The sequence below is a fragment of the Trachurus trachurus genome (genome assembly GCF_905171665.1).
Source record: "Trachurus trachurus genome assembly, chromosome: 1".
Lineage (NCBI taxonomy): Eukaryota > Metazoa > Chordata > Actinopteri > Carangiformes > Carangidae > Trachurus > Trachurus trachurus.
In genome coordinates, this window is record NC_139891.1 from 10,929,086 (window position 1) to 10,951,774 (window position 22,689).

The 22,689-nt window shown below is 42.4% G+C and overlaps 2 protein-coding genes across 2 annotated transcripts; both read right to left on the minus strand.

Annotated features, from left to right (window-relative positions):
- Positions 1 to 3,746: 3,746 nt before the first annotated feature.
- Positions 3,747 to 15,748, minus strand: LOC310994019 (ependymin-like; the record flags this gene model as incomplete). Its single annotated transcript, XM_083982520.1, has 6 exons — positions 3,747 to 3,888; positions 4,372 to 4,459; positions 5,660 to 5,843; positions 14,930 to 15,064; positions 15,156 to 15,190; positions 15,673 to 15,748. 6 exons carry the CDS (start codon positions 15,746 to 15,748, stop codon positions 3,747 to 3,749), a joined length of 660 nt encoding a protein of 219 aa, XP_083838646.1.
- A 2,967-nt stretch (positions 15,749 to 18,715) lies between these two features.
- LOC310989463 (ependymin-like) lies at positions 18,716 to 21,954 on the minus strand (the record flags this gene model as incomplete). Its single annotated transcript, XM_083976536.1, has 6 exons — positions 18,716 to 19,012; positions 19,223 to 19,310; positions 19,694 to 19,877; positions 20,306 to 20,440; positions 20,557 to 20,591; positions 21,879 to 21,954. 6 exons carry the CDS (start codon positions 21,952 to 21,954, stop codon positions 18,862 to 18,864), a joined length of 669 nt encoding a protein of 222 aa, XP_083832662.1. The 3' UTR covers positions 18,716 to 18,861.
- Positions 21,955 to 22,689: the final 735 nt, after the last annotated feature.

Below are 22,689 nucleotides of genomic sequence, written 5' to 3' on the forward strand. Positions count from 1 at the left end.
CATCAACAAATTTCAGTTTTATGAATAAGTGTCGAAGTGGTAAGAAAGGCGGGGGAGTTGCTGCCATTTTTAAATCTGTATTTCAGTGCAAGGAAACTATATTTGGTGATTTTAGCTCTTTTGAATATCTCTGTTTTTTAGTAAAGGGGGATCCAAAAGTTATCTTCCTAATTATTTACAGACCACCAAGATACCCAGGAAAATTCTTTGATGAGTTTGCCGAACTGCTGTCAGTTATCTGCACTGACTACAACTTTTTTATCGTAACAGGGGATTTTAACATTCACATAGACAATAACATGGACACAATGCCAAAGAACTTTGCTCTCTTCTTGACACTTTTGGCCTCTCCCAACATGTGAAAGGGCCCACACACACCCGAGGCCACACTCTGGATCTGGTTATCTGTAGAGGTGTTGACATTACTTCTGTTGATATCAAGGACTTGGCTCTTTCTGATCATCGTGTGTTCTTTGACTTACAGATAACTCTGAACATGCAGTTACCCTCTGTATCTGTTAGGAAAAGGTTCATAAATGAGAATACCAGTGTTAAGTTTATGGAGGCTATAGTCATGTCACCAACTGTGAGTGCAGAGACAGTTGATGAACTCCTGGATAATTTCAACTGCAAAATCTCAAATGTCATTGATACCATTGCACCTATTAAAACTAAGATGACCTTGACCAGACATAGAACACCATGGAGGAACACTTTGATGGTAAAGGCTCTGAAAACAGAATGCAGGAAAGCTGAGCGTAAATGGAGAAAAACTAAACTTCAAATCCACCATGACCTCTACAAACAAAGTCTTTGTAATTTTAACCATGGGTTATTCAAGGCTAGACAGCAACACTTTACTGAAATGATTAATAAGAACATCAACAACACTCGTGCTCTGTTTGCTATGGTTGATAAGCTTACAACCCCCCCAAAAGAGATAGTTTCAGAACTCTTTTCCACAGAAAAATGCAGTGAATTTGCTTACTTTTTCAATGAAAAAAATAAAATCTATAAGGCTAAATATCAACACAAATCAGCAAAATAATACAATGATGCAATCCCTAAAATCACCTAGGAATAAATCAACTATAATGTCAGAGTTTAATACAGTTGACCAAAAAACCTTAGAAGAAACAGTTCAGCATCTTAAAACATCGACATGTTGTCTTGACACAATACCATCTGACTTTTTTAAAACTATTATAAGCTCTGTCCAAACAGATCTGCAGCAAATAGCCTAATAAATTGCTCACTTCAATCAGGCACGTTTCCTAAACCCCTGAAAGTAGCTGCCATCAAGCCACTCTTAAAAAAGAGAACATTGGATACTACCATTTTAACCAATTACAGACCCATCTCAAATCTTCCTTTTATAGCCAAGATCGTTTTAATCAACTCAGCAACTTCTTGAACTCCAGTGGACTCTTTGACAAATTTCAATCAGGCTTAAGGCTCAGACATAAGGTTGAACACTGACTCAGGCAAGGTGTCAGTTCTGGTCCTGTTGGATCTCAGTGCTGCGTTTGACACTGTGGATCACAGTATACTGCTGGACAAGTTGGAAACCTGGGCAGGACTCAGCGGGGCAGTCCTAAAATGGTTCAGGTCCTACTTAGAGGAACGGAGTTATTTTGTGACCATTGGTAGTTATCAATCCGATCGAGTGGCTATGACATGTGGAGTTCCTCAGGGGTCAGTCCTTGGACCCCTTCTGTTTAACCTGTATATGCTGCCTTTGGGTCAAATTCTACAGAACTCTAATGTCAACTATCATAGTTATGCAGATGACACACAGATATATCTTGCACTGTCTCCAGATGACTGCAGTCCAATAGAGTCATTATGTCACTGTTTAGAGCAAGTCAAAAATTCCTTCAGTTAAATCAAGAGAAAACTGAGGTAATAGTTTTTGGAAATAAAGAGAAGAGGGTTGCTGTCAGTAAACATCTTGAGTCACTGTCTTTAGAAACTAAAGACCAAGTCCGAAACCTTGGCGTGCTGATAGACTCGGATCTGACCTTCAGCAGCCATATCAAATCAGTCACCAAATCAGCCTTTTATCAACTTAAGAACATATCCAGAATTAAGGGTTTTATGTCCCAAACTGATCAGGAGAAGCTGATTCATGCTTTTATCTCCAGTAGACTTGACTACTGTAACGGTCTTCTGACTGGTCTCCCCCAAAAAAGTATCAAACAGCTGCAGCTCATTCAGAACGCTGCAGCTCGAGTTTTAACCAGAACAAAGAGATCAGATCACATCACCCCGGTTCTTAAGACCTTACACTGGCTCCCAGTCAGCTACAGAATAGATTTTAAAGTTCTGCAACTGGTTTACAAATCACTGAATGGTTTAGGTCCAGAATACATGAATGAAATGTTAGTAGAGTATAAACCCAGTAGAGCTCTGAGATCTACTGACTCAGGTCAAATAGTGGAGCTCAGAGTTCAGACCAGACATGGTGAAGCTAGCCTCGTAAACCAGCCTCTCGCGGAAATGCATTTCATTTCATTTCTCGGGAGAGTCTGGCCTCACCCCCCCTGCAAGCGTTTGGGGTGGGCGGGAGCTGGGCGGGAGTAGTAGCAAAGACGGTGTAATATCTTTGGTAGTAGCGTTGACAGACAACCCCATTCAGCCAATCAGCAAGTTGTTGTAGTGACGGGGCGTTGCACCAGTCGGTCCCTGATTGGCCAATGTGCTGTGTCAATCACAGCGGGCGACGCTGATTGGCTCGGCCTTCTGAGGGTTTCAGGCCAAACGCTTAGAATGGGGATGAGGCCAGACTCTCCCTCGGAATGAAATGAAATGCACTTCCGCGAGAGGCTGGTTTACGAGGCTATGGTGAAGCAGCATTTAGCTGTTATGCTGCTCACAAGTGGAACAAACTACCAGCAGAACTGAGATCAGCCCCAACTGTAAGCACTTTTAAATCCAGGTTAAAAACATTTATCTTTTCACGTGCTTATAGCTGAGAACTTAAAACTTTATCTATTTTATTTTATTTTACTTTTATTTGCTCTTGCTTTTAACTCTGTTTTTAGTGTTTTGTTTGTTTTTATTCTGTCTTATGCTTCTTTTTTTAATGTTTTGTCTTTATGTAAAGCACATTGAGTTGCCTTGGTATGAAATGCGCTATATAAATAAAGATGCCTTGCCTTGCCTTGTTTTCTGAACCCGTTATGATTTTTTTGGCCATGGCTGTTAGAGAGGAATTTGTGGTGATGCCAGTGAAGAAGAAGAAGTACCAGAGTCCTGTATGTCTTATGCTGAAGGAGTTTATTTACTTGATCAAGGAGAACAGAAGAGTCATCAACACAACATGAGTGCGTGAGGCCACCTCAATTCTAAGGGTCAAACAGTAAAGCTCAGATTCTTATACTGGAAGGTGGACCGAGACAGCAAAGGGTGTTAACATCCAATTGGCTATAGTCCATAAACATGAAGATAAGGATTCACACCAGCTAGGAAATGAGAGAGAAACAATAGCCCCCCCCCCTGCAAAGTGATATCCAGTGACGGAGAGCGTTACCATCTAACTCTACAGCTGTGTCTGTAACCAGCCAGAGAGTGAGATTGAAGACGCCAAAGAGGGACCATGGCCTTGGCATGTTCCTCAGAGAGAAAATATGGCAGAAAACTGACCCCAGCAGTAATCTAACAGAAAGTGTTCTAATTCATAGCTATCCACTATAACACAGAGGGGTTGACCATTAACTACACAAACTATCTATAGGGAAGTGAAATTATTCTCTAACAATGGCCAGAGACTTCAAGGCAGTGATGATGGTATCTGGTGTCTCTGTCTCCTCCAGTTGAGATTTGGCACAAAAGAAAGGTGGGACGTAGTCCTTTGGGTTTGATTTGCGCAGAACCCAGTTGAAGGTGCTGGAACAAAAACAAAATTTACTTTGTCAGACTTATTACTCAGCAATTACGAGGTTTTAAAAACAATACTCAGCAATATTGTAAGACGTTTGGGACCAGAGGTTTTCCAAAGCTTAAAGAAGCTATTAGCTAAGGCCTTACTAAGTTTTGCTATTGCTACATGACTAGCGTTAGCATTCAACAGTCTTGGCAAGGGGGAGGGGGGTTGTGATACCCACTCGATACTCTCTCGGTATCACAACAAAGTGATGAGCTGGTTACCATGCAGACTTCAATACAGGAGGGGAGATGCTAACAATTCTCACAATGGCTGTGTAGCAATAGAAAACCTTGCAAATAACTTGAGTACTACCAAAGGTTAAATGGGGTAAAATGAACAACTACGGTATGCAAGTCCTGATGTATAATGGTTTATAACATTGTGTGATATTCATTATTTGGCTATTGATGTACTCTTGTGGCTTTATTCGTCCAGGTTCTCACCTGACGGTGACCCATCCAGACTCTGGGGAGTAGGTGATGGTGGTCATCGGGATGCAGCCAATTTCAGTGAAGACAGTTGAGTATGTGCCTGAAAACATGAAGCAGCAATGAATATACGGACTAATGAGTAAAGAGCCATTAGCACCTGGCCCTGACGGCATGACCTATTCACTAACTGTTTGCGGTCTTCACTGGGGCCACAGAGCACCTGGTTACCCAGCCACCATGGATCATCTGGGTTGGGTTCAGATTTGGAAAGTTTGTGAGGTTAGTTCCAGTTGGGAAACCCTAATGAAAGAATGCAACACTAGTCTTTCAGTACGAAAATTAATCATTACCTCTTGCACAACATATTCCTGAAAAACAGGGGAAAAAGCAATAAAATAAAGGAAATAAAAAATAAAATAAAATATCTGCATGTCTCTGTGTAAGCAGGCCCCCTACATGGATAAGCGATACTTACACAGCAAATAATTACTTTTAACTAATCCATTTTGGCCAGACTGTGTAATTTTGATATGATAAACAACTTGGGTAAAATACTCCTTGTTACTATAAATACCAGAGGACACATCAGGATTCAACATTTTGTATCTAAATTCACAGCAGTGAGTGGTGCCCTCATCGGGCCAGTCGTTTCTATGGAAAGCTTAAAGCAAAAGTAAGCAATCCGGTCGTTTTGGCTAATGCTGCGTTCCAGGCAGGCTTTTGAAACCGTAAGTTACGGCTTTAAGTCACAACTTACGACTTTGTAGCGTTCCAGGCAACCCGCAACTCGTGTTTCTCCGACCTGTTGCCTGTGAAAGTCACTATAACGGCCACTCGTAACTTCCGACCCGTGAACTCGCACCAGATCGAACTGGTACGACTTCACCAGGTCGGAAAAACACGAGTAACGGGCTGCCCTGAACGCACCATAACTTCTTGTCAGCCGACGGAGTTAGCAGCCCCCACCCTCGTCGTGGCTCTATTGGTCCTCGTCCCTACGTCACCACATTCACGCACATCCCTTGGCTGCACACACAGCCCTTCATGCCGTTCTCTCTCCTCATTGGATAAAAATTGTAGGATACAAGAAAAGTTTTCTCCTCGGCTCAGAGCAGAGCAGAGGGACTGAGAGACCCGTGTTTCGGTCCAAACACTCTATGTAAGTGATTGCTGTCGGAAGATATAACTATTAAAGACTTATATTAACACAAAAATATCGCTTACTCCTGCTTTAATTTGATGTTCTCAATATTTAACGTTTTTACATTCTCTTTCTCTCTGAAACAACATTCCCTCTCACCATTGTTTGGCAGGTGTCCATACCAGGTGTTGACTAGCACACCCATTCCCCAGGAAGATGAGGAGCCTAAGTATGCCTGACCCATCAGTTTAGCATCAGAGGGCACTTGCATGGGGACGAAGGTTACGTCTAGTGGCTTCTTCTTGCAAGACAATTTGCTCCAGTCAATCTCATAATAGACTTTCTGAAAGAACAAAGAAAGAAAATGAAAGTTCCCCTTTAACGTAGAATTGTGGATGTGAACTGTTTCATTTGTTCTTTTGTTTCTAACTTTAAAGGAGTCATCACCCGGAAATCACATTTTTCCTTGTTAAAACGGTTACACCCCGCCTTTTCGAAACCCCGCCTTTCCGACAATAGACTTCCATTCATCGTAATGAAGCGGGGTTTTCTATTTTTTCTATTTTTCTAGACCCCGCTATTCCGACAAGGCTATTGGGGAAACCCCCCCACTCTGAACGGACAGATGGACCTAATCAGAAAAGAACACCGTAACAGCGGTGTTTCGAAGTGGGGGTGTTTCGGAACAGCGGGGTGTCGAAGTGGAGGTGTGTTGGAATGGAGAGCTGTCCCCTGTTAAAACATGTATATTGGTGTTGGACCTCAGTGGAAACTTGCCTGAAAATCTGGAGTTTGAAAGTGGCTGAGTATTTTCGTTTGGGCTCTTTGTTTAAGCCAGAGTAGCTCATGAGGCTGCACACCGCAAATTCCGAGATTTTGATTCTGCTCCTATGGTGACATCACCACAGGAGCCTGTTTTCATAAACCCACCTCTCTTCCACCACCCCGACTTCCGCAGCGCCTCCATTACTTGTTGTTTTATCTCCCACTGTAGCACTGTTATTTTGTCACTTTATTAAGTTTAAATATTTTTTCATGCGAGAAAGTAAGGGTTTAGATCCCCAATGTGCAGTAAGTTTATCCAAATGACGGCTGTTTAGAAGTTTGCTCCAACGCTGGAAGAAGTGAAGCTCCAGCGAGCATCAGAGGAGTGGCTCCTCAGCAACCCGTGTGCAGAGCTCGTTGGCCGGCCAAACTACATCGTCATGCCGAGGGAGGAAACGATCGCTAATTAACTTACCCGCAGATTTGTAGAGGTTTACCGCTGGCTGGTTAAATTCTTTTTAGGAGAGAAATGTTCGTTTCATTGATGAAATCTAACAATTGTGGCAGTCGTATTAGTTTGTTTGAATGAAAAGTGAAGCTTCACACAGAGCAGCAGCTCTGCCCCGGGGCTCTGTAGCCTAATCACCACATTTGCATCAATAAATACATGATTTACAATGAACTGATAACATTTTGTTTTATTTTATAAAGTTATATAACATGGTTACGGTACACAGCAGAGAGCAGCATAGTATGCGGTTTCCAATACAGCAATGCTTGCATGTAGCCTACTGGGCCAGCCACCATTCCGGCTCTGTCCTTCCTGATTTGATTTTGATTTTATTAATTCATGCTAAAACTGCAGAACTTTACAAAACAAACATACACAAACATTTAAAAAGAGGCTACATACAAACAAACAAACAATTTCAGGGTTAAAAAATATTTCAGGGCAGTGAGCAAGGGCAGTTAGCAATCATTTGTAGCCTATATTCAAGACACAGCCTGATGAGAGTGGTGTAGATGGTAGTGAGGTCGTCTGTAGGTAGACCATATCTCGCCATGACGGTGAGATAGTGCAGCCGCTTGGAGGCAGTTTTTACTGCCTTCTCAATGTGCACATCTCCAGTCAGCTTTTGGTCAAGGTGGTATCCCAGATACTTTGTTGTTTCCACAACAGGTACCACCTGTCCCCCCAACACCAGCGGAGGAGGTTGTGGAGGGTCCCATGCAAAGCATATCCGTAGCTCAACCGATTTTTTCCCATTTAGCATCATGTTGTTCTGTAGCACCAGCTTTTGTGCTTCCACGCGCATTGACGTGTCTGTCTTAATGTTGCATATGGGGATTGCTCTTGACAGCCCGATGTCATCGGCATATCCCACATCAAGGGTGTCCTCAAACACAGTATCCCGGGTGGCCATATAGAGGAGGAAGACATATGGGGAAACTACCCCCCCTTGTGGCACACCAGATGTGACTTCAGTCCAGGGGCTGTGGGCCCCATTTGCCACCACTCTTTGGGCTCTATTTTCCTGGCGGAACTGGGGGGCGCAGCGAGGCGAATCCTGGCGCGGCCGGCGCAGTGGTAATTAACTCCAGTGCAACAATGTGCACAGCAGATTTAGTAAATTGGTAAACTGCGGTGTGCTGAGATGGGTGTGGCCGCGCAGCAGGGGGAGGTGTTGACACATTCAGCTTGGCGCAGTGACAATTTCGTGCCAAAAGGCCGTGCCGAGAGTGCGCCGAAAGCTCGCCAGCTCCAACCAGGTCTACTCTCGGCGCAAGGCGAAGCGCAGCCGGCACAGTGGTAATTTGACTGCCCAGAGCGCAGTGCGCACACGTCACCAAGACCTCACAGGCAGGTTTCCACAGTTCCAGGCACATTTAAATGCAATTAATAATCACAATCTGAATCAGCACAGATGTGACGGGGTCAGTTTTTATTGCATGTTTTCTTTATTATAAGTTATGAAGTACTGTTGCTTTTATTTTGCATGTTGTGTTTTATGTTTTTTCTAGGTTTCGATTGTTGGACAATGTTTCTTTTTTACGAACTGACCCTGAACGTTACAACTGACTAATCAGTTCAACAAGCCACAGGTGTGACCGAACCAGGTAGCCTATTTAGGCAGCAGCAGCAAGAGAGAGACACGGAGCGGAGACAGCGACACAGACGCAGAGGACTCGCTGGGTCGAACAACAGGCAGTCGACGTCCAGGTTGTAACAACGTCCAAGGCAACGAGATGTGTGAAGAAGGTACTACGAGGCCGCGGCGCAGGTCGGTGGGACGAAGTTGACCACTCTGAGCCGCCGCTCCTTCCGGGATCAACATGAGGGAGAGGCGAGCGGCGTGGGTCCGCAACCGGAACAGACGCCATGAATAGAGGACCAGCCAGATGACCAGGGGACCACCAGCGGGACACACCTACCTTCCCTGAAGTGCAGCGGCCTGTGTCTGTTTGGCGCAACGACTCCAGCCTGGGTGAATAACGGGACGTTTTCACCCAGGAAAAGCGTGAGTGTTGTTTTCTCCCATATTGGGCAGCAGACACAGGGGGGACCAGCTGCAGGGCCAGGCGGAAAGGAGTAGAAGTGTGTGCTGGTGTGTTCGGAGAACTGGTGGCTGTGTTTTCTGTATAACAGGCGGATCGAGTGCCGGACCCGAGGGGAAGAGTGGACCATAGACGAGGAAGGACGGTCGGAGTTGGGGATCCGACGCCTGGGCCTGAGAGGAACCATCCAGGACTGTCCGAACCCGGAAAAGAGAAACTTTGGACTGTTTTCTGTAATAAATCTTGGTGAACCCTCATTTTAACTGTGGTTTTTAACTCTGCTCAACCTGATTTTAAAAAGAACCTGTGTATTTTAGTTATAGAGTCCTGGGCTCTTCAACCCAGGTGGCGTTGTCGGCAACACTTTTAAACTAAATTATTATTTTAGTTTATTTTTTAATTCAAGCAAACCTCGCCCCGTGACATATTTTTCTGGCGTCGTCGGCAGGATCAGGTACCCGAGCAGAGTTGAAACCAAGGGATTTTGTTTTACACTTGTTTTTAGTGGTTCCTACCCTTTTTTAACAAGTTTTAAAATTGATTATGTCTGTATTTCCTGGATGTGTACAGACTGAGACTGGGTGTTTTAATGAGAGCATTAACGGGAGAAGCAAAGAGGACTGTTGCAGAGACTGCTAACCTTTAACTGTGGGGGGATGTGACGGGGTCAGTTTTTATTGCATGTTTTCTTTATTATAAGTTATGAAGTACTGTTGCTTTTATTTTGCATGTTGTGTTTTATGTTTTTTCTAGGTTTCGATTGTTGGACAATGTTTCTTTTTTACGAACTGACCCTGAACGTTACAACTGACTAATCAGTTCAACAAGCCACAGGTGTGACCGAACCAGGTAGCCTATTTAGGCAGCAGCAGCAAGAGAGAGACACGGAGCGGAGACAGCGACACAGACGCAGAGGACTCGCTGGGTCGAACAACAGGCAGTCGACGTCCAGGTTGTAACAACGTCCAAGGCAACGAGATGTGTGAAGAAGGTACTACGAGGCCGCGGCGCAGGTCGGTGGGACGAAGTTGACCACTCTGAGCCGCCGCTCCTTCCGGGATCAACATGAGGGAGAGGCGAGCGGCGTGGGTCCGCAACCGGAACAGACGCCATGAATAGAGGACCAGCCAGATGACCAGGGGACCACCAGCGGGACACACCTACCTTCCCTGAAGTGCAGCGGCCTGTGTCTGTTTGGCGCAACGACTCCAGCCTGGGTGAATAACGGGACGTTTTCACCCAGGAAAAGCGTGAGTGTTGTTTTCTCCCATATTGGGCAGCAGACACAGGGGGGACCAGCTGCAGGGCCAGGCGGAAAGGAGTAGAAGTGTGTGCTGGTGTGTTCGGAGAACTGGTGGCTGTGTTTTCTGTATAACAGGCGGATCGAGTGCTGGACCCGAGGGGAAGAGTGGACCATAGACGAGGAAGGACGGTCGGAGTTGGGGATCCGACGCCTGGGCCTGAGAGGAACCATCCAGGACTGTCCGAACCCGGAAAAGAGAAACTTTGGACTGTTTTCTGTAATAAATCTTGGTGAACCCTCATTTTAACTGTGGTTTTTAACTCTGCTCAACCTGATTTTAAAAAGAACCTGTGTATTTTAGTTATAGAGTCCTGGGCTCTTCAACCCAGGTGGCGTTGTTGGCAACACTTTTAAACTAAATTATTTTAGTTTATTTTTTAATTCAAGCAAACCTCGCCCCGTGACACATACAAGTATCTATATCGATTGTCCCGTCACACTGATGACAGATCAAAGGCTGTCGGCATGTGTAATGGAAACTCAGCCTGACTGAATTAACATAGATGAAATAGCAGGACTGTGAGGGTGGATGACTGCATGTCGCTGCTGTGTTGACACTACACACTGTGCCGTTGCGATGATCCGCTATATTTATTTATTAGCGGGCGAACAGCCGCATCGTCACGCGACCATAACGAAAAACTGAAAACAAATAAACTAATCTCTCTCAGCAAACCACAATCAGCCTCGGCATCAGATAGTGAGCATATATTCACATCTCCCATCTCAGGTAAATTCTAAAGAAAAAAGAAAAAGAGAGACGCTCCTTGATGCCTCCTTTACGCACAGCTGCTTCTGATTTCATTCCAGTTACGCATGGTATTTGTTTATGTTGTGATATGTGCACACAGGTTTAAATATTGGTTACTAAATGTGAGCATCTTTATTAATGGAAAATGGGCAACATCTCTCAATATGTCAGAGCAAACCTGGATAACAATATCAGTAACCTCCTCCCTCCCAGACTACTTTTGCATAGTCAGCCCGGACTCTGCGAGCATTGGACTGGACCAGAACATCAGTTTCTTCCCGTCTCACTGCTGCCTCCCTCTTCCACGGTGAAATCAAACTTGTGCCTCGCGCGCAGCGGATTTAAAGGTGAGGAGAGGAGCTCATTTGATTGGTGAAGAATGGACTCGGCTGTGTTAAACCCACTCCACACCTTCTCTCCGCCCTCTATGCCACTTGCGCCTGTGCAATGAACGGAAATTGCAAACTGCACCTGGACACACCTCGTTGGCGAGGCGAAGCGCAGGGCAGATCCGCCCCGCTTGCGCCTAGTTTGCGAAAATAGAGCCCTTTGTCTCTTCCCTGATGTAACTGTGTATCCAGGCTGTCAGAGATGGGCACAATTTTAAGTCCAGTAGACAGTTTTGTATCAGGGTCCCGTGGTCAATTCGGTCGAACGCCTTTGACATATCTGCCAACATTACTCTCACCATTGTTGGTTTGAGTCGGTTTCAGTGAGCCAGGTGTTCATTGCTCTAACTAAAGCTGTTGTGGTACTGTGCTTGGTCAGACAAACCGTTCTACTGTTTTCCCTACACAAGAGGTTAGAGAGATGGGACGCCAATCTGAGATTGAGCCGGGGTCTTCGCCTTTGGGTATTGGACAGACATTTGACTCTTTCCATATGTCTGGAACACGCCCTTGTTGGTAGGAGCAGTTGGCCAGATGTGTGATGACCGGGGCCAGGTCCTCTGCCTGTTCTTTAAGCAGCCATGTTGGAATGCCGTCCGGCCCACTTGCTTTCCGGGGGTCCAGGCAAGTTAGAGCTAGCTTCATCTCACCTATGCTACAAATGTCACTTTGTATGGGAGGTCTAGGTAAAGGGGAAACACATAGGGCCGGATTTACTAAAGGTTTGCGTGTATTAAAACGTGTGCAAACGTGATTGCACGCGCAAACACACGTGGAACCTGATCTACTAACCGGACGCACCGAGGATTGCGTCTCTCAAAAGGGCAAAATAGCGCGTGCAATCCATTTAGCGTGTTTGCCTTGATGAATATGTAAATATGGGCGTTCTGCCAGAACACGCAAAATACTGGGAGGAGTAGATGCAAATCGATTTATTTAGCGAGGGCAATGTGATTTACCAAACCAGGAAGAGATTGCGGTGGCTGTTTTTGCGTCTTTATTTACCACGTCTGAAAACCATGTACTAACTGATACAACTTTGCCAAAACTTATGCGTTTATTGGTTTGATACCTGTCAGAGCCCCGTGATCTTACATCTCTGCATTTCCTCACGTCTGGGTAATTCTGTAACAGTTTTTCAGCCGTGTTAAAAGTCATTTACGCGCCGTTACGCACGGGGCACGTCTGTCCTGCAGTGCGCTCCTCTCTTTTCCTCTCCTCTCCTCCCTCTCCAGTACCTGGCTGCTCAGCTCCGTCTCTCAGTCCCGGTCCCGGACTGAGACACGTCACCGCTGCCTTCACCCGTCTTTGACCCCTTTGGTCAGTGGTCAGAGCGTTTAGATCCGTGTGTCCCACCTGAGCTCTCTATTAATCCACTGGATCATGGGCGGCATACACACACACGTTATAGGTGTGTGATTGTCGCTGCAGCTGCTGCCTGTTCGTCACTATATGACGAGTTGGGCCCTATAGCGATTTGCGTTTATTTATCTAAACAGAGCGCGAGAGAGATGAACACACATGCTGTCATTGTATGCATCGGATCAAATGTCATTCTGTCGTCCGTCCAGCTCTCTGTCCACTCTCTCCATGGCGGAAACGATTACCACGCGCTAAACCCTCATTTACATATTGCGGTTTGCACGTGTTTTCATTTAGCGGGTTACTCTTAGTAGATCACCTGTTTTGCGTGCACTAACCAAACACGCAATATTTTAGAGGGCGCAAACAATATAGCGCCTGCTATCTGGGATCTTAGTAAATCCGGCCCAGAGTCCGTTGTTTTTGTCCATGATTTGGCAAAGAAGTTATTCAGAGCTTCTGCAGCTTAGTTTTCTTCTACTCCCTGTATTTCTATTCTTGCATCAGGTGATTTAGTTCGTCCTAGGCTGTTATTTATAAAGTCCCACCACTCCTTGGGGTTCTTTTTCTTTAGATTTTGCATTTCATTTTTGTAGTATTTTGTTTTTGCCTTATGTATGAGTCTTTGGACAGAGTTTCTAATTTCTCTCCATTTTCCCACTTTCCCCCATTTATTATAGGCTTTTTGTCTTTTCTCTATAGCCTGCTTTATTTTCTCCATCATCCATGGTTTGTCCGGAGTTGTTATTTTTTTCTGTCTCACAGGCATGCATATGTCCATCGCTGTCTGGATATAGTTGTTAAAACTCGCTGCCTTGGCATTGATGTCCTCAGCCTCGTAGACAGCAGACCAGTCATAGCGATGCATGTTGCAAGGGGCTCTTTTCTATCTTTCGTCACTAGCCGGCTCCTCCTGTGCTTCACCAGTTGTTTCTGCCCGGTTGTGTTTATTGGGCTCAGCACCAGACACTTGTGGTCGCTGGACCCCAGGGGGGCAAGGGTGGTTGGAGGGCTATAGAGTTTAGCCATGTTCGTAAAAATCAAGTCTAGGGTGGCCTGTCCTCGAGTCTGACATTTAACTATTTACACCGAAAATCAGGGTGGGAGGAGGTTAACATTTTTGTGGGTAATTTATTAAAATCTCCACATAAATATACATATGGGGGGAAGATGCTTTGATTGCGTCTATGGTGTTTATTAAATACTCCAGAGTTCTGTCCTGGTGTGGTTTTTTATTTGCCCAGGGGGGGTGATATAGATTCCCCACAAAGATAGATGAAACACTGCTGGGGGTCCAACGTGGTTGTATTTGGACCCTAACACACTCAGTGTCATCGCTCTCCAGGTCCTTTCTCCTTTTTGCCTGCAGTCTCTCATGGCAGTACACGGCCACGCCCCCTCCGCTTTTTCCATTCATCCTGTCTCTTCTAAAAAGTTGATGATCCTTAACTGACAACGACTCATCCGGTATGTTATCATGAGCCCATGTTTCAGTAACACATCCGATGTCAGCATCTAAGGTTTTCAGCAATACTTCATATTCATCAGTCTTTTTTTGTCAGTGATCTCACATTACAGAGAGTTAACTTTGGCGTCCAGGCAAAAACAATTCCTTGCAGGCTGCCTCGAAAAAAGAAACGTTAAAAAATACGACTAAAACACATAAAAAACATAACAACGCTGAAGGCACACACCTACGAGAAACACCTGCGGCCTTGAAGCACCACTTGACACACTTGACAGCGTCCAATCAATGCGCGCCTCATTACATATTAATACAATGAACATCCGGACCAGTCAAAACCTCACACTTACTCTCACGAGAGAAAGTTGCCATATGAAAAAGTGTCAGAACAAGCTCTATGTTTGATTTTTTTTTTAATTTCTAAAAAGTTTTAAGTATTGATTCAAAGCATTTCAAGGGGGACTGGATATGTAAAAAAAACAGGTGATGACTCCTTTAAAAGATCATTTGTTGACCACTTTAAGTATTTGTAGGTGACTGAGGGAGTTTTCAGTCATTGTTATTTATTTTCAGGACAGTTTTTTTATTGCCATTGTCAGATAGTAGGAGCAGGAAAATCACCAGGAGGTGGCAGTATAACTGTGTGGACAGCATGCAAAGAGTGTCTAAATTATTACTGCCCACATTGTTTGTGCACTATGGGGATATTTCAAATGTATATATGGTGTATCTATATATATACTATATATACTATAGCTTTTCTTTAATTCAACCACAAAATAAGAATCCTGATTAAGCAAACATTAGAGACCATTGTTTTGTGGTAATTCCAGGATACCTGCTTGAAAAGCATCAGCTGGTCCATAGTAAATGTGTCATTGCCAATATGTCCAGTGCTTTTCACCCGCATCCTCTGTCCAAGAGCGTCATACTTAATTGTTCCTGTCGATGAGACGAGTCCATTATCAGCCATCTGAAAGAGAGACAAAGCAGAATGTGAAGAGCATGCGACAGATCCTTTGGTCCATCCAAAAGTTCATCTGTAAGACAGGTTAATGACTCACCACAGTGAAGCCTCCACTCATCTGCAGTGGAGAAACTGTGAAAGATGAAATTGAAATAAATAAGAAATCAGTTGTTAGTGATCTAAAATAAGACACAAGGTGAATTTTATCTGCCTACTTTGCATTTACATAAATACAGATAAATCTGCCCAACATTTTTAAATAGCATTGAATTCTAGCTTTGTATGTACTGTATGTAGACACAAAGTCATAGGCATCAGTAATACAGTGTCTTTTCACACTAAGTAAACTAATATAAATGACTGTGAAGTGCAGATTTCACACAAACACAAACCTCCTTAACTGCAATCGGCTGTTCAACAGGAACAGTTCATGTCTCGTGTTGTTCATGTATGAGAGAACATCCCTGTGCTTTACAGATTTCACATTCAGATTTTCAGATCCAACTCATTTTGTCTGCAGCAACTTTTTTTCATGTTCATTTGTTAAAACTCAGCAAAAGTACAGCATCACAAGATATTTCTCTAAGGTCACCAGTGAGGTTGTCCATACTCACCACATGGTTTCGGTGCCTGGGCGACGGCAGCTGCCAGCAGCAGGCTGAGGCAGGACAGCACACTGGTGAAGTTCATTTTGAGAAGCCGAATGAGGAGAAGCTGTGAGCGCTCTGGCATCAGGGAAGGACACACACTTCAATATATACCTGCTCACTCCACATGGCTCAGCCCCCTCTCAATTTTTTCTGACTGACTGAATTACAAAATAATTAACAACCCCCTTTTGTGAAAGTTGGTGTGACATAGACCATTGATAAGATTATGCAACGCATCACATGCTTCTTTTTATGTTTCAGCTCATCGGATATACAGAGATATGAAGATATTGTGTTTGCCCTTTAGTCTAAGTCTATTTATGGGTATTATGCCTTGTAATTATTTTTCCACATTAAAGAATAATTAGATTCCATGTTTAGAAACTAATACTTTTATTTTAAATTAAATGTAATAGGCTATTCCAGTTGTTTTTCTATTTTGTATTTACTAAAATGTCTACAGAAATTGTGAATAGGTGTTAGGCAGTCATTATGCAAAATACCATACTGACTAAATTCATGAACAGTAAGAGTCCAGGGTTTGGACAAACTATGGAAAGAATTTTAATGTCCATTGGGGGAAGGGGATAAAATCTTTTTAAATACATACTACTACTACTACTACTGATTAGAAATTCAGAGTAGCTGTACTGCATTTGAAAACTATTTTCTAACCCTTTAGTTGATTTTCTGGACCAATATTCTTACAGTAAGTTTCAATCACACCTGGAAATTCGTGTCTTGTTAAAAAAGCACATTCAGTCTCACTCCATGACATAGCTACAGTTTTTGACCACAGTGTAAATAACGTCAGGTTGAACAGAACAAGTCCAGCTGTGTTTTTCTCAGCCTGCAGGGCTGTGTTTATCTGGAGTAGCTGTCAGTGTTACAGTACGGTGCCTAAAGAGACCTTTTGGTTTTTCTTTTGTTATTGAGTTGAGCTGTCAAGTCTTTTAGATTAAAGTATTTATCACTAAACTAGAGTTACTGAATATTTCTTGAACCCTGTGAATTAGTTTTGCTCTATTACATTAATTTGGTGTCAATAGTGAACAATATGTAAAGGGTGTGTGTAAATACCCTAAATGACCCTGGTCATGTGAGCGTTGTTAAAATGTAATGCAATGAAAATGGAGTCATAGTCAGGTGCTCCATCCTTATCTGGTTCAGAAAGTCACTGAGATACAGTGGACCTGCTCCTAAACGTCACAAATAGTGCAATGGCACAACATGTTAATGGTGATAATAATAAATAACAGTAATTTAGGTGAGTTATGCAATATGTTGATACTGACTGATATAATTGATGTAAATGATAATGAAACATAAATATGTATACAGTACACGAAACAACTTCAGCCCCCAGCATAAATTAGATTTATTTTTTATTTTTAAAGTAGCCTTTTTTGGGGGCCTTTTATGCCTCATATTGATAGGACAGTTGGAAAGGAAATGGGCACAGAGAGGGGGAATGATATGCAGCAGAATCGAACCAGGGCCGCTGCAGTGAGGACTATAGTCTCTGTATATGGGGCGCCTGCTCGACCCAGCGAGCTACAGCGTGTAAATGAGAACATTTAAGTGTAAATGTGAAAGAGAAATACGATTTTTAGACAAGATAATGAGAAAATGCAAGATCTAAGGTAAGTTGAAAGAAATTAGGGTAACTGTTAAATTCAAGGCAGTGAACGAGGTAACATCAGTTTGCTCCATCAACATTATTCAAAACTAATTTCATCCAGATATACAGTAATGGTCAATGTGGCAGCTATTGCTGATATTGTGTAATGCAGAATTCACTTCAGAATCATTATGTTCAATCATTATTTTTTTCTTTTTACCACACTTTCACACAAATTAATAAATGAAATATATACTGACAAAATCATGAGTCTTTTCTTATTTTTTTATTAGCACAAATATATATATATAAAACAGCATATTAAAGAGTAGAACAACAACAAAAAACATACAATGTATACAGTAGATACAGCAATGTGCAGGAGAAACCAAAAAAACAAACAAACATTGGCTTGGCAAGTGGTCCTCCTAAAGATAAACATTCAACACAAAAAATAAGCTTTACAGTAATGTGAAGAACAACATAAAACAGTTAGATAAGAGAGAGAGAGAAGCAATGTCGTGTGGTGAGGTGGTTTATGCATTGCTCAACTGGGCCAATAGAAAATGAATTATTAGTTTCTTAAATTAATTTATGCTTGTGCAGTTTCTAAGGTGGATTGGAAATGCATTCCAAAAGTGCGGACCTCTAAATCTAATTGAGAACTGAGAGAAAGTACAGTAGACTTGAAAAAAGCCCTAGTGTTGAAATTATGAATCTGGGAATTGAACTGAAATACAGTTTGGAAACCGATTGGAAGTAACTTGTGAATGGATTGATAAACAAAAATATATTTGAAAAGTATTTACAGCAAAAATAGGAAGAATACTCAGGGATTGAAACAGGGGTGTGGATCTAGTGAATCTGTTAGAAAATGTTATCATTTTGATGAATCGTTTTTGTAGAGTGAGAACACAGTTGAGGGAGCCCTTGAAAATACTTGCCCAAATAATATTACAATATGAAATGAAAGGATACATCATAGTATAATATAAACAGAAGTCTTGAGTTTGACTTATAGACATAATATGGCCCCTCAGTGGTTATATTTTTTTTTTTAGCCCTGCCATGATTAAATTGGTATTGTTAGTGGTTTAATGATTGAGAGATCACACTGGTTAATCTGACTCGGGTGTGCTTCATGTCTCAATATGAAGAATATGTTTGGTAATGACTGAACATTGACACTTGGTGGTGAACATTTCATTTTCTTTGTGACTGCATGGTTCTATATTTTACTTGTCTTCCCTCTATCTTCAACCTATTCCCACAACTTCAAATGAATACAGTATTTTCCAATGCTTTTATTTGACTTTATTGAAGAGAATCACATTACACCAATACAAATCCTGTTTTATGACACAACAAGAGTGACGTGTGGTTCAACAGGAGGCTGTGCCGAAAAATCAACCTTGGAGATAATGTTAATCTAAATGGCTTTGTATCCCATAATGATCACTGGACCATTTGGCTTAGATTTGACTCCCCTAACAAGAGCATTAGTGATCATTTTAATGAGATGCTCCAGATGTTTACTCCTCATTCTTGGTCTTCATGGCCAGAGACTTCAAGGCAGTGATGATGGTATCTGGTGTCTCCGTCTCCTCCAGTCGAGACTGGGCACAGAAGGGAGGTGGGATGTAGTCCATGGGGTTTGAGTTGCCCAAGACCCAGTTGAAGGTGCTGAAATGGAAACAGAGATTTATTCATTGTTAAAGCAGGCTTCATATTGGGGTATTGGTGCACTGTATCAAATACAGTAATCAACTGTCTTTGTGGATGAAAAATCTTGACAAAGAATCATTCCAATACAAATATTGTTTGAATGTCCATTTTGATTGTCTTCATAAAAAGATTGACATTGTTTTGACTGGCAGTGTTGATAATTCTCACCTGAGGGTGAGCCATCCAGACGCTGGTGAGTAGCTGGTGTAAGTCAATGGGATGCAGCCGATCTCAGAGAAGACATGGCTGTACGTGCCTGAAGACATAAAGTATAGCAGAAGTTACATGTCAGACTATAATTACCACACTCGCTGAGCTGCATAGAATACGTAGTCAGAATCCACCTACAATGTACTCTAGAGGTTAATTTGAATGGAGGTAGTATTTTTTATTCACATAAGGAGGACTTTGCTCCACTAATATTGTTTAAAAATTCATGAAATTTGACCTAGTAGCAGCACTAAAATCCTTTTGATTCATCCTTTTTAAACCCTTTCCAAACCTCTGCAAAACAGCTTTGGTTTTATATTCAGACTTTTTGAGTTTAGCATTTCTTAGCCGAGAATGTAATACAATCTCTTCAGGTTTTGTCAAGACAAAGCCAGATTTTCTTCACTCTGAAACATTGCACCCTCTCACCGTTGTTTGGCAGTTCTCCATACCAGGTGTTGACTAGCATGCCCATTCCCCAGGAAGAGGAGGAGCCCATGAAAACCTGACCCATCAGTTTAGCATCATGGGGCACTTGGAAGGGGACGAAGTCACAATCGAGTGGCTTCTTCTTGCAAGACATTTTTCTCCAGTCGATCTCATAATAGATTTTCTGAAAGGATGCACAAAACCAGATTTGTGTCAATCTGTGGTCACCATGCTGCTTATTGCCTTTAAGTTAGTATACACCTGCAGAATATTAGGAAAAGTTGTTGTAAGCTTTGAGGTGGAATGCAACAGTGACTCATTTCACTACATCTGATACTCCTCCAAATAAGTCACACTTGAAGATAAGATTAGAGACCATCATTCATGGTCAAGGGACACAGACTATATTGCAAAGGGAAAGGTTACACACTGAGAAATGAGAGGGAGGGAACTCTGGGAAATGTGGGAGACAGATTCCTGGTTTGCTCTTTCATTGGATATCAGTTAGGTCACGGTAACAATAAAAGCTAATACACATTTCAGTCACATTTAGAGTGCTGCTCACTCAATCAACACATACAATGTAAAAGAAAAATGTTCAAGTTCAAATACCTGATTGAAAAGCATCAACTGGTCCACACCAATGGTCTCGTTGCCGGAAAACCCATAGTTTCTAACACGCATCCTCTTTCCAAAGGCATCAAAACTTATGGTTCCTGTCGACATGTAGAGCCCTGCACCGCCCAGCTGAAAGAGAGAGACAGAGTAAAAAGTGAAGAGAGGTGCGCTGATCACATGACATGGCTCCATCCAGGAGAGATTACAACTGAGGTAAGGAAAGAAAGAATATGTCATTGACTCACCAGAGTGAGGCCTCCACTCATCAGTGGTGGAGAAACTGGAGGAGGAAATTGAAATCATTAAGAAATCACTTCTGTCACTGATCTAAAGTAAGATACAAGAAGAATATATCGCCCAAATTTTGTAAATCTAGCAAAAATCTGCCATATATTTAAGTAAGGGATAATGTATAGTTCGGAGGTTGTTATGGAGAAATAAACCCCGACAGGTTGTATGGAACCCCGACGCGAAGCGGAGGGGTTTCATTCAACATGAAGGGGTTTATTTCTCCATAACAACCGACCAACTATACATTATCCCGCTTATTACACGGTTTACGAGTGAAATAATTAATTTGAAACATAATTCTGATCAAAATACGACTTTCATTGATTTAAAATTGCATAATTTAGCGAATCTGCAAGACCGGTCACTTCCGCTGTTTTGCCGAGCCTCCTCCCGTTCGTGCATTTGAAGCCTTTGATAATCAATCAGTGGATCGATAGATTACCATACACGTGTTCAGATGTGTGTATTGTGTGTAGTCGTATCTGTCATAAACAAGAGATTAACTTTACTGTTTACGGGGTGCGTTTGTGTCGCGGAGCCGCGGTGCCAGCTGCACAGAGACGAGAGGAGAGCTGTGACACCGGGTCAGAGGCTCTGATCAGCAGGTCTGGTTTCCAGCAGCGATGTGAAGGAGCCTCCACTCTACTTGTAACAAGTTACCAGTCATTTATCTCTAACATCGCTATTAGTCCGACGCTGTTTAATGACGGTAAAAATGAAACACAAGGTAAATATCCTGCATAGTTTCTCTTTTCTGTACTGCGCTGATCAGAGCGCCGTCCCTAGCAACGGTCTGTTATACATGACGACGGTCCGTTATACAGAAATAACAGACCGCAGAACACAGCGCTGGACCAATCAGAGAGCAGCATTCAATAGAGCCGTGTAATAAATAAGGTTACTTGACACATGTAAAACAATTCCATTAATGCATCTAAAACACATCAATTATAGAAAAAGCATTAATAGCTGCTAGTCATTTAATGACATATTTAACCATTGGTACATTGGAAATAATGCAGCTTGTCACCAATTGCTTTAAATTACTGTAATAACTTTAATATTATGGTGTTTGTATAATAAGAAGCACTACTGTGTGCTGTAGCTCTGTCCTCATCTCATCGACAGCAAACAGTCAAAACTTTGATCACTTAAATTATTTGTGTAAATTCAGTTAACTTCCAGCTTCACACACAAGTCAATGACATCAGAACATTAATGATATAAGTAATAATTTAAATATCCTAAGGTCACCAGTGAGGTTGTCCATACTCACCACATGGTTTCGGTGCCTGGGCGACGGCAGCTGCCAGCAGCAGGCTGAGGCAGGACAGCACACTGGTGAAGTTCATTTTGAGAAGCCGAATGAGGAGAAGCTGTGAGTGCTCTGGACTCAGGGAAGGACACACACTTCAATATATACCTGCTCACTCCACATGGCTCAGCCCCCTCTCAGTTTTTTTCTGACTGAATGACCAAATAATTATCAACCCCCTTTTGTGAAAGTTGGTGTGACATATGACCATTGACAAGATTATGCAACGCATCACATGCTTCTTTTTATGTTTCAGCTCATCAGATATTGCAGAGATATGAAGATATTGTGTTTGCCCTTTAGTCTAAGTGTATTTATGGGTATTATGCCTTGTAATAATTTTTTCCAGATTAAAAATTAGTTTCCATGTTTAGAAACTAATAGGTAAATTATATATGCCATTATATATATCATATATAATAATATTCCAGATGTGAAGGGTTTGGACAAACTATGGAAATAATTGTTATGTCCTTTTTAATAAGGGGATACAATCTTTTTATATGTAACTAAAATTCTGTAAAAATCAATTGATTTTCTTCATGCATATAGAATATGGCCTATGTAACTTTCTCTTACAGGTAGAGTCATTCACACTTGGGGATTCAGCGTCTTGCACTATCATTGTGTTTTTGACCACAGGTGTAAATAACGCCACGTTAAGCAGAACAACACCTGTTTTTTTTCTCAGCCTGCAGAGCTGTGTTTATCTGGAGTATTTTTTTTTTTTTTTTTTTATAAACTCTAAACGTATGTGAATTAGTTTTGCTCT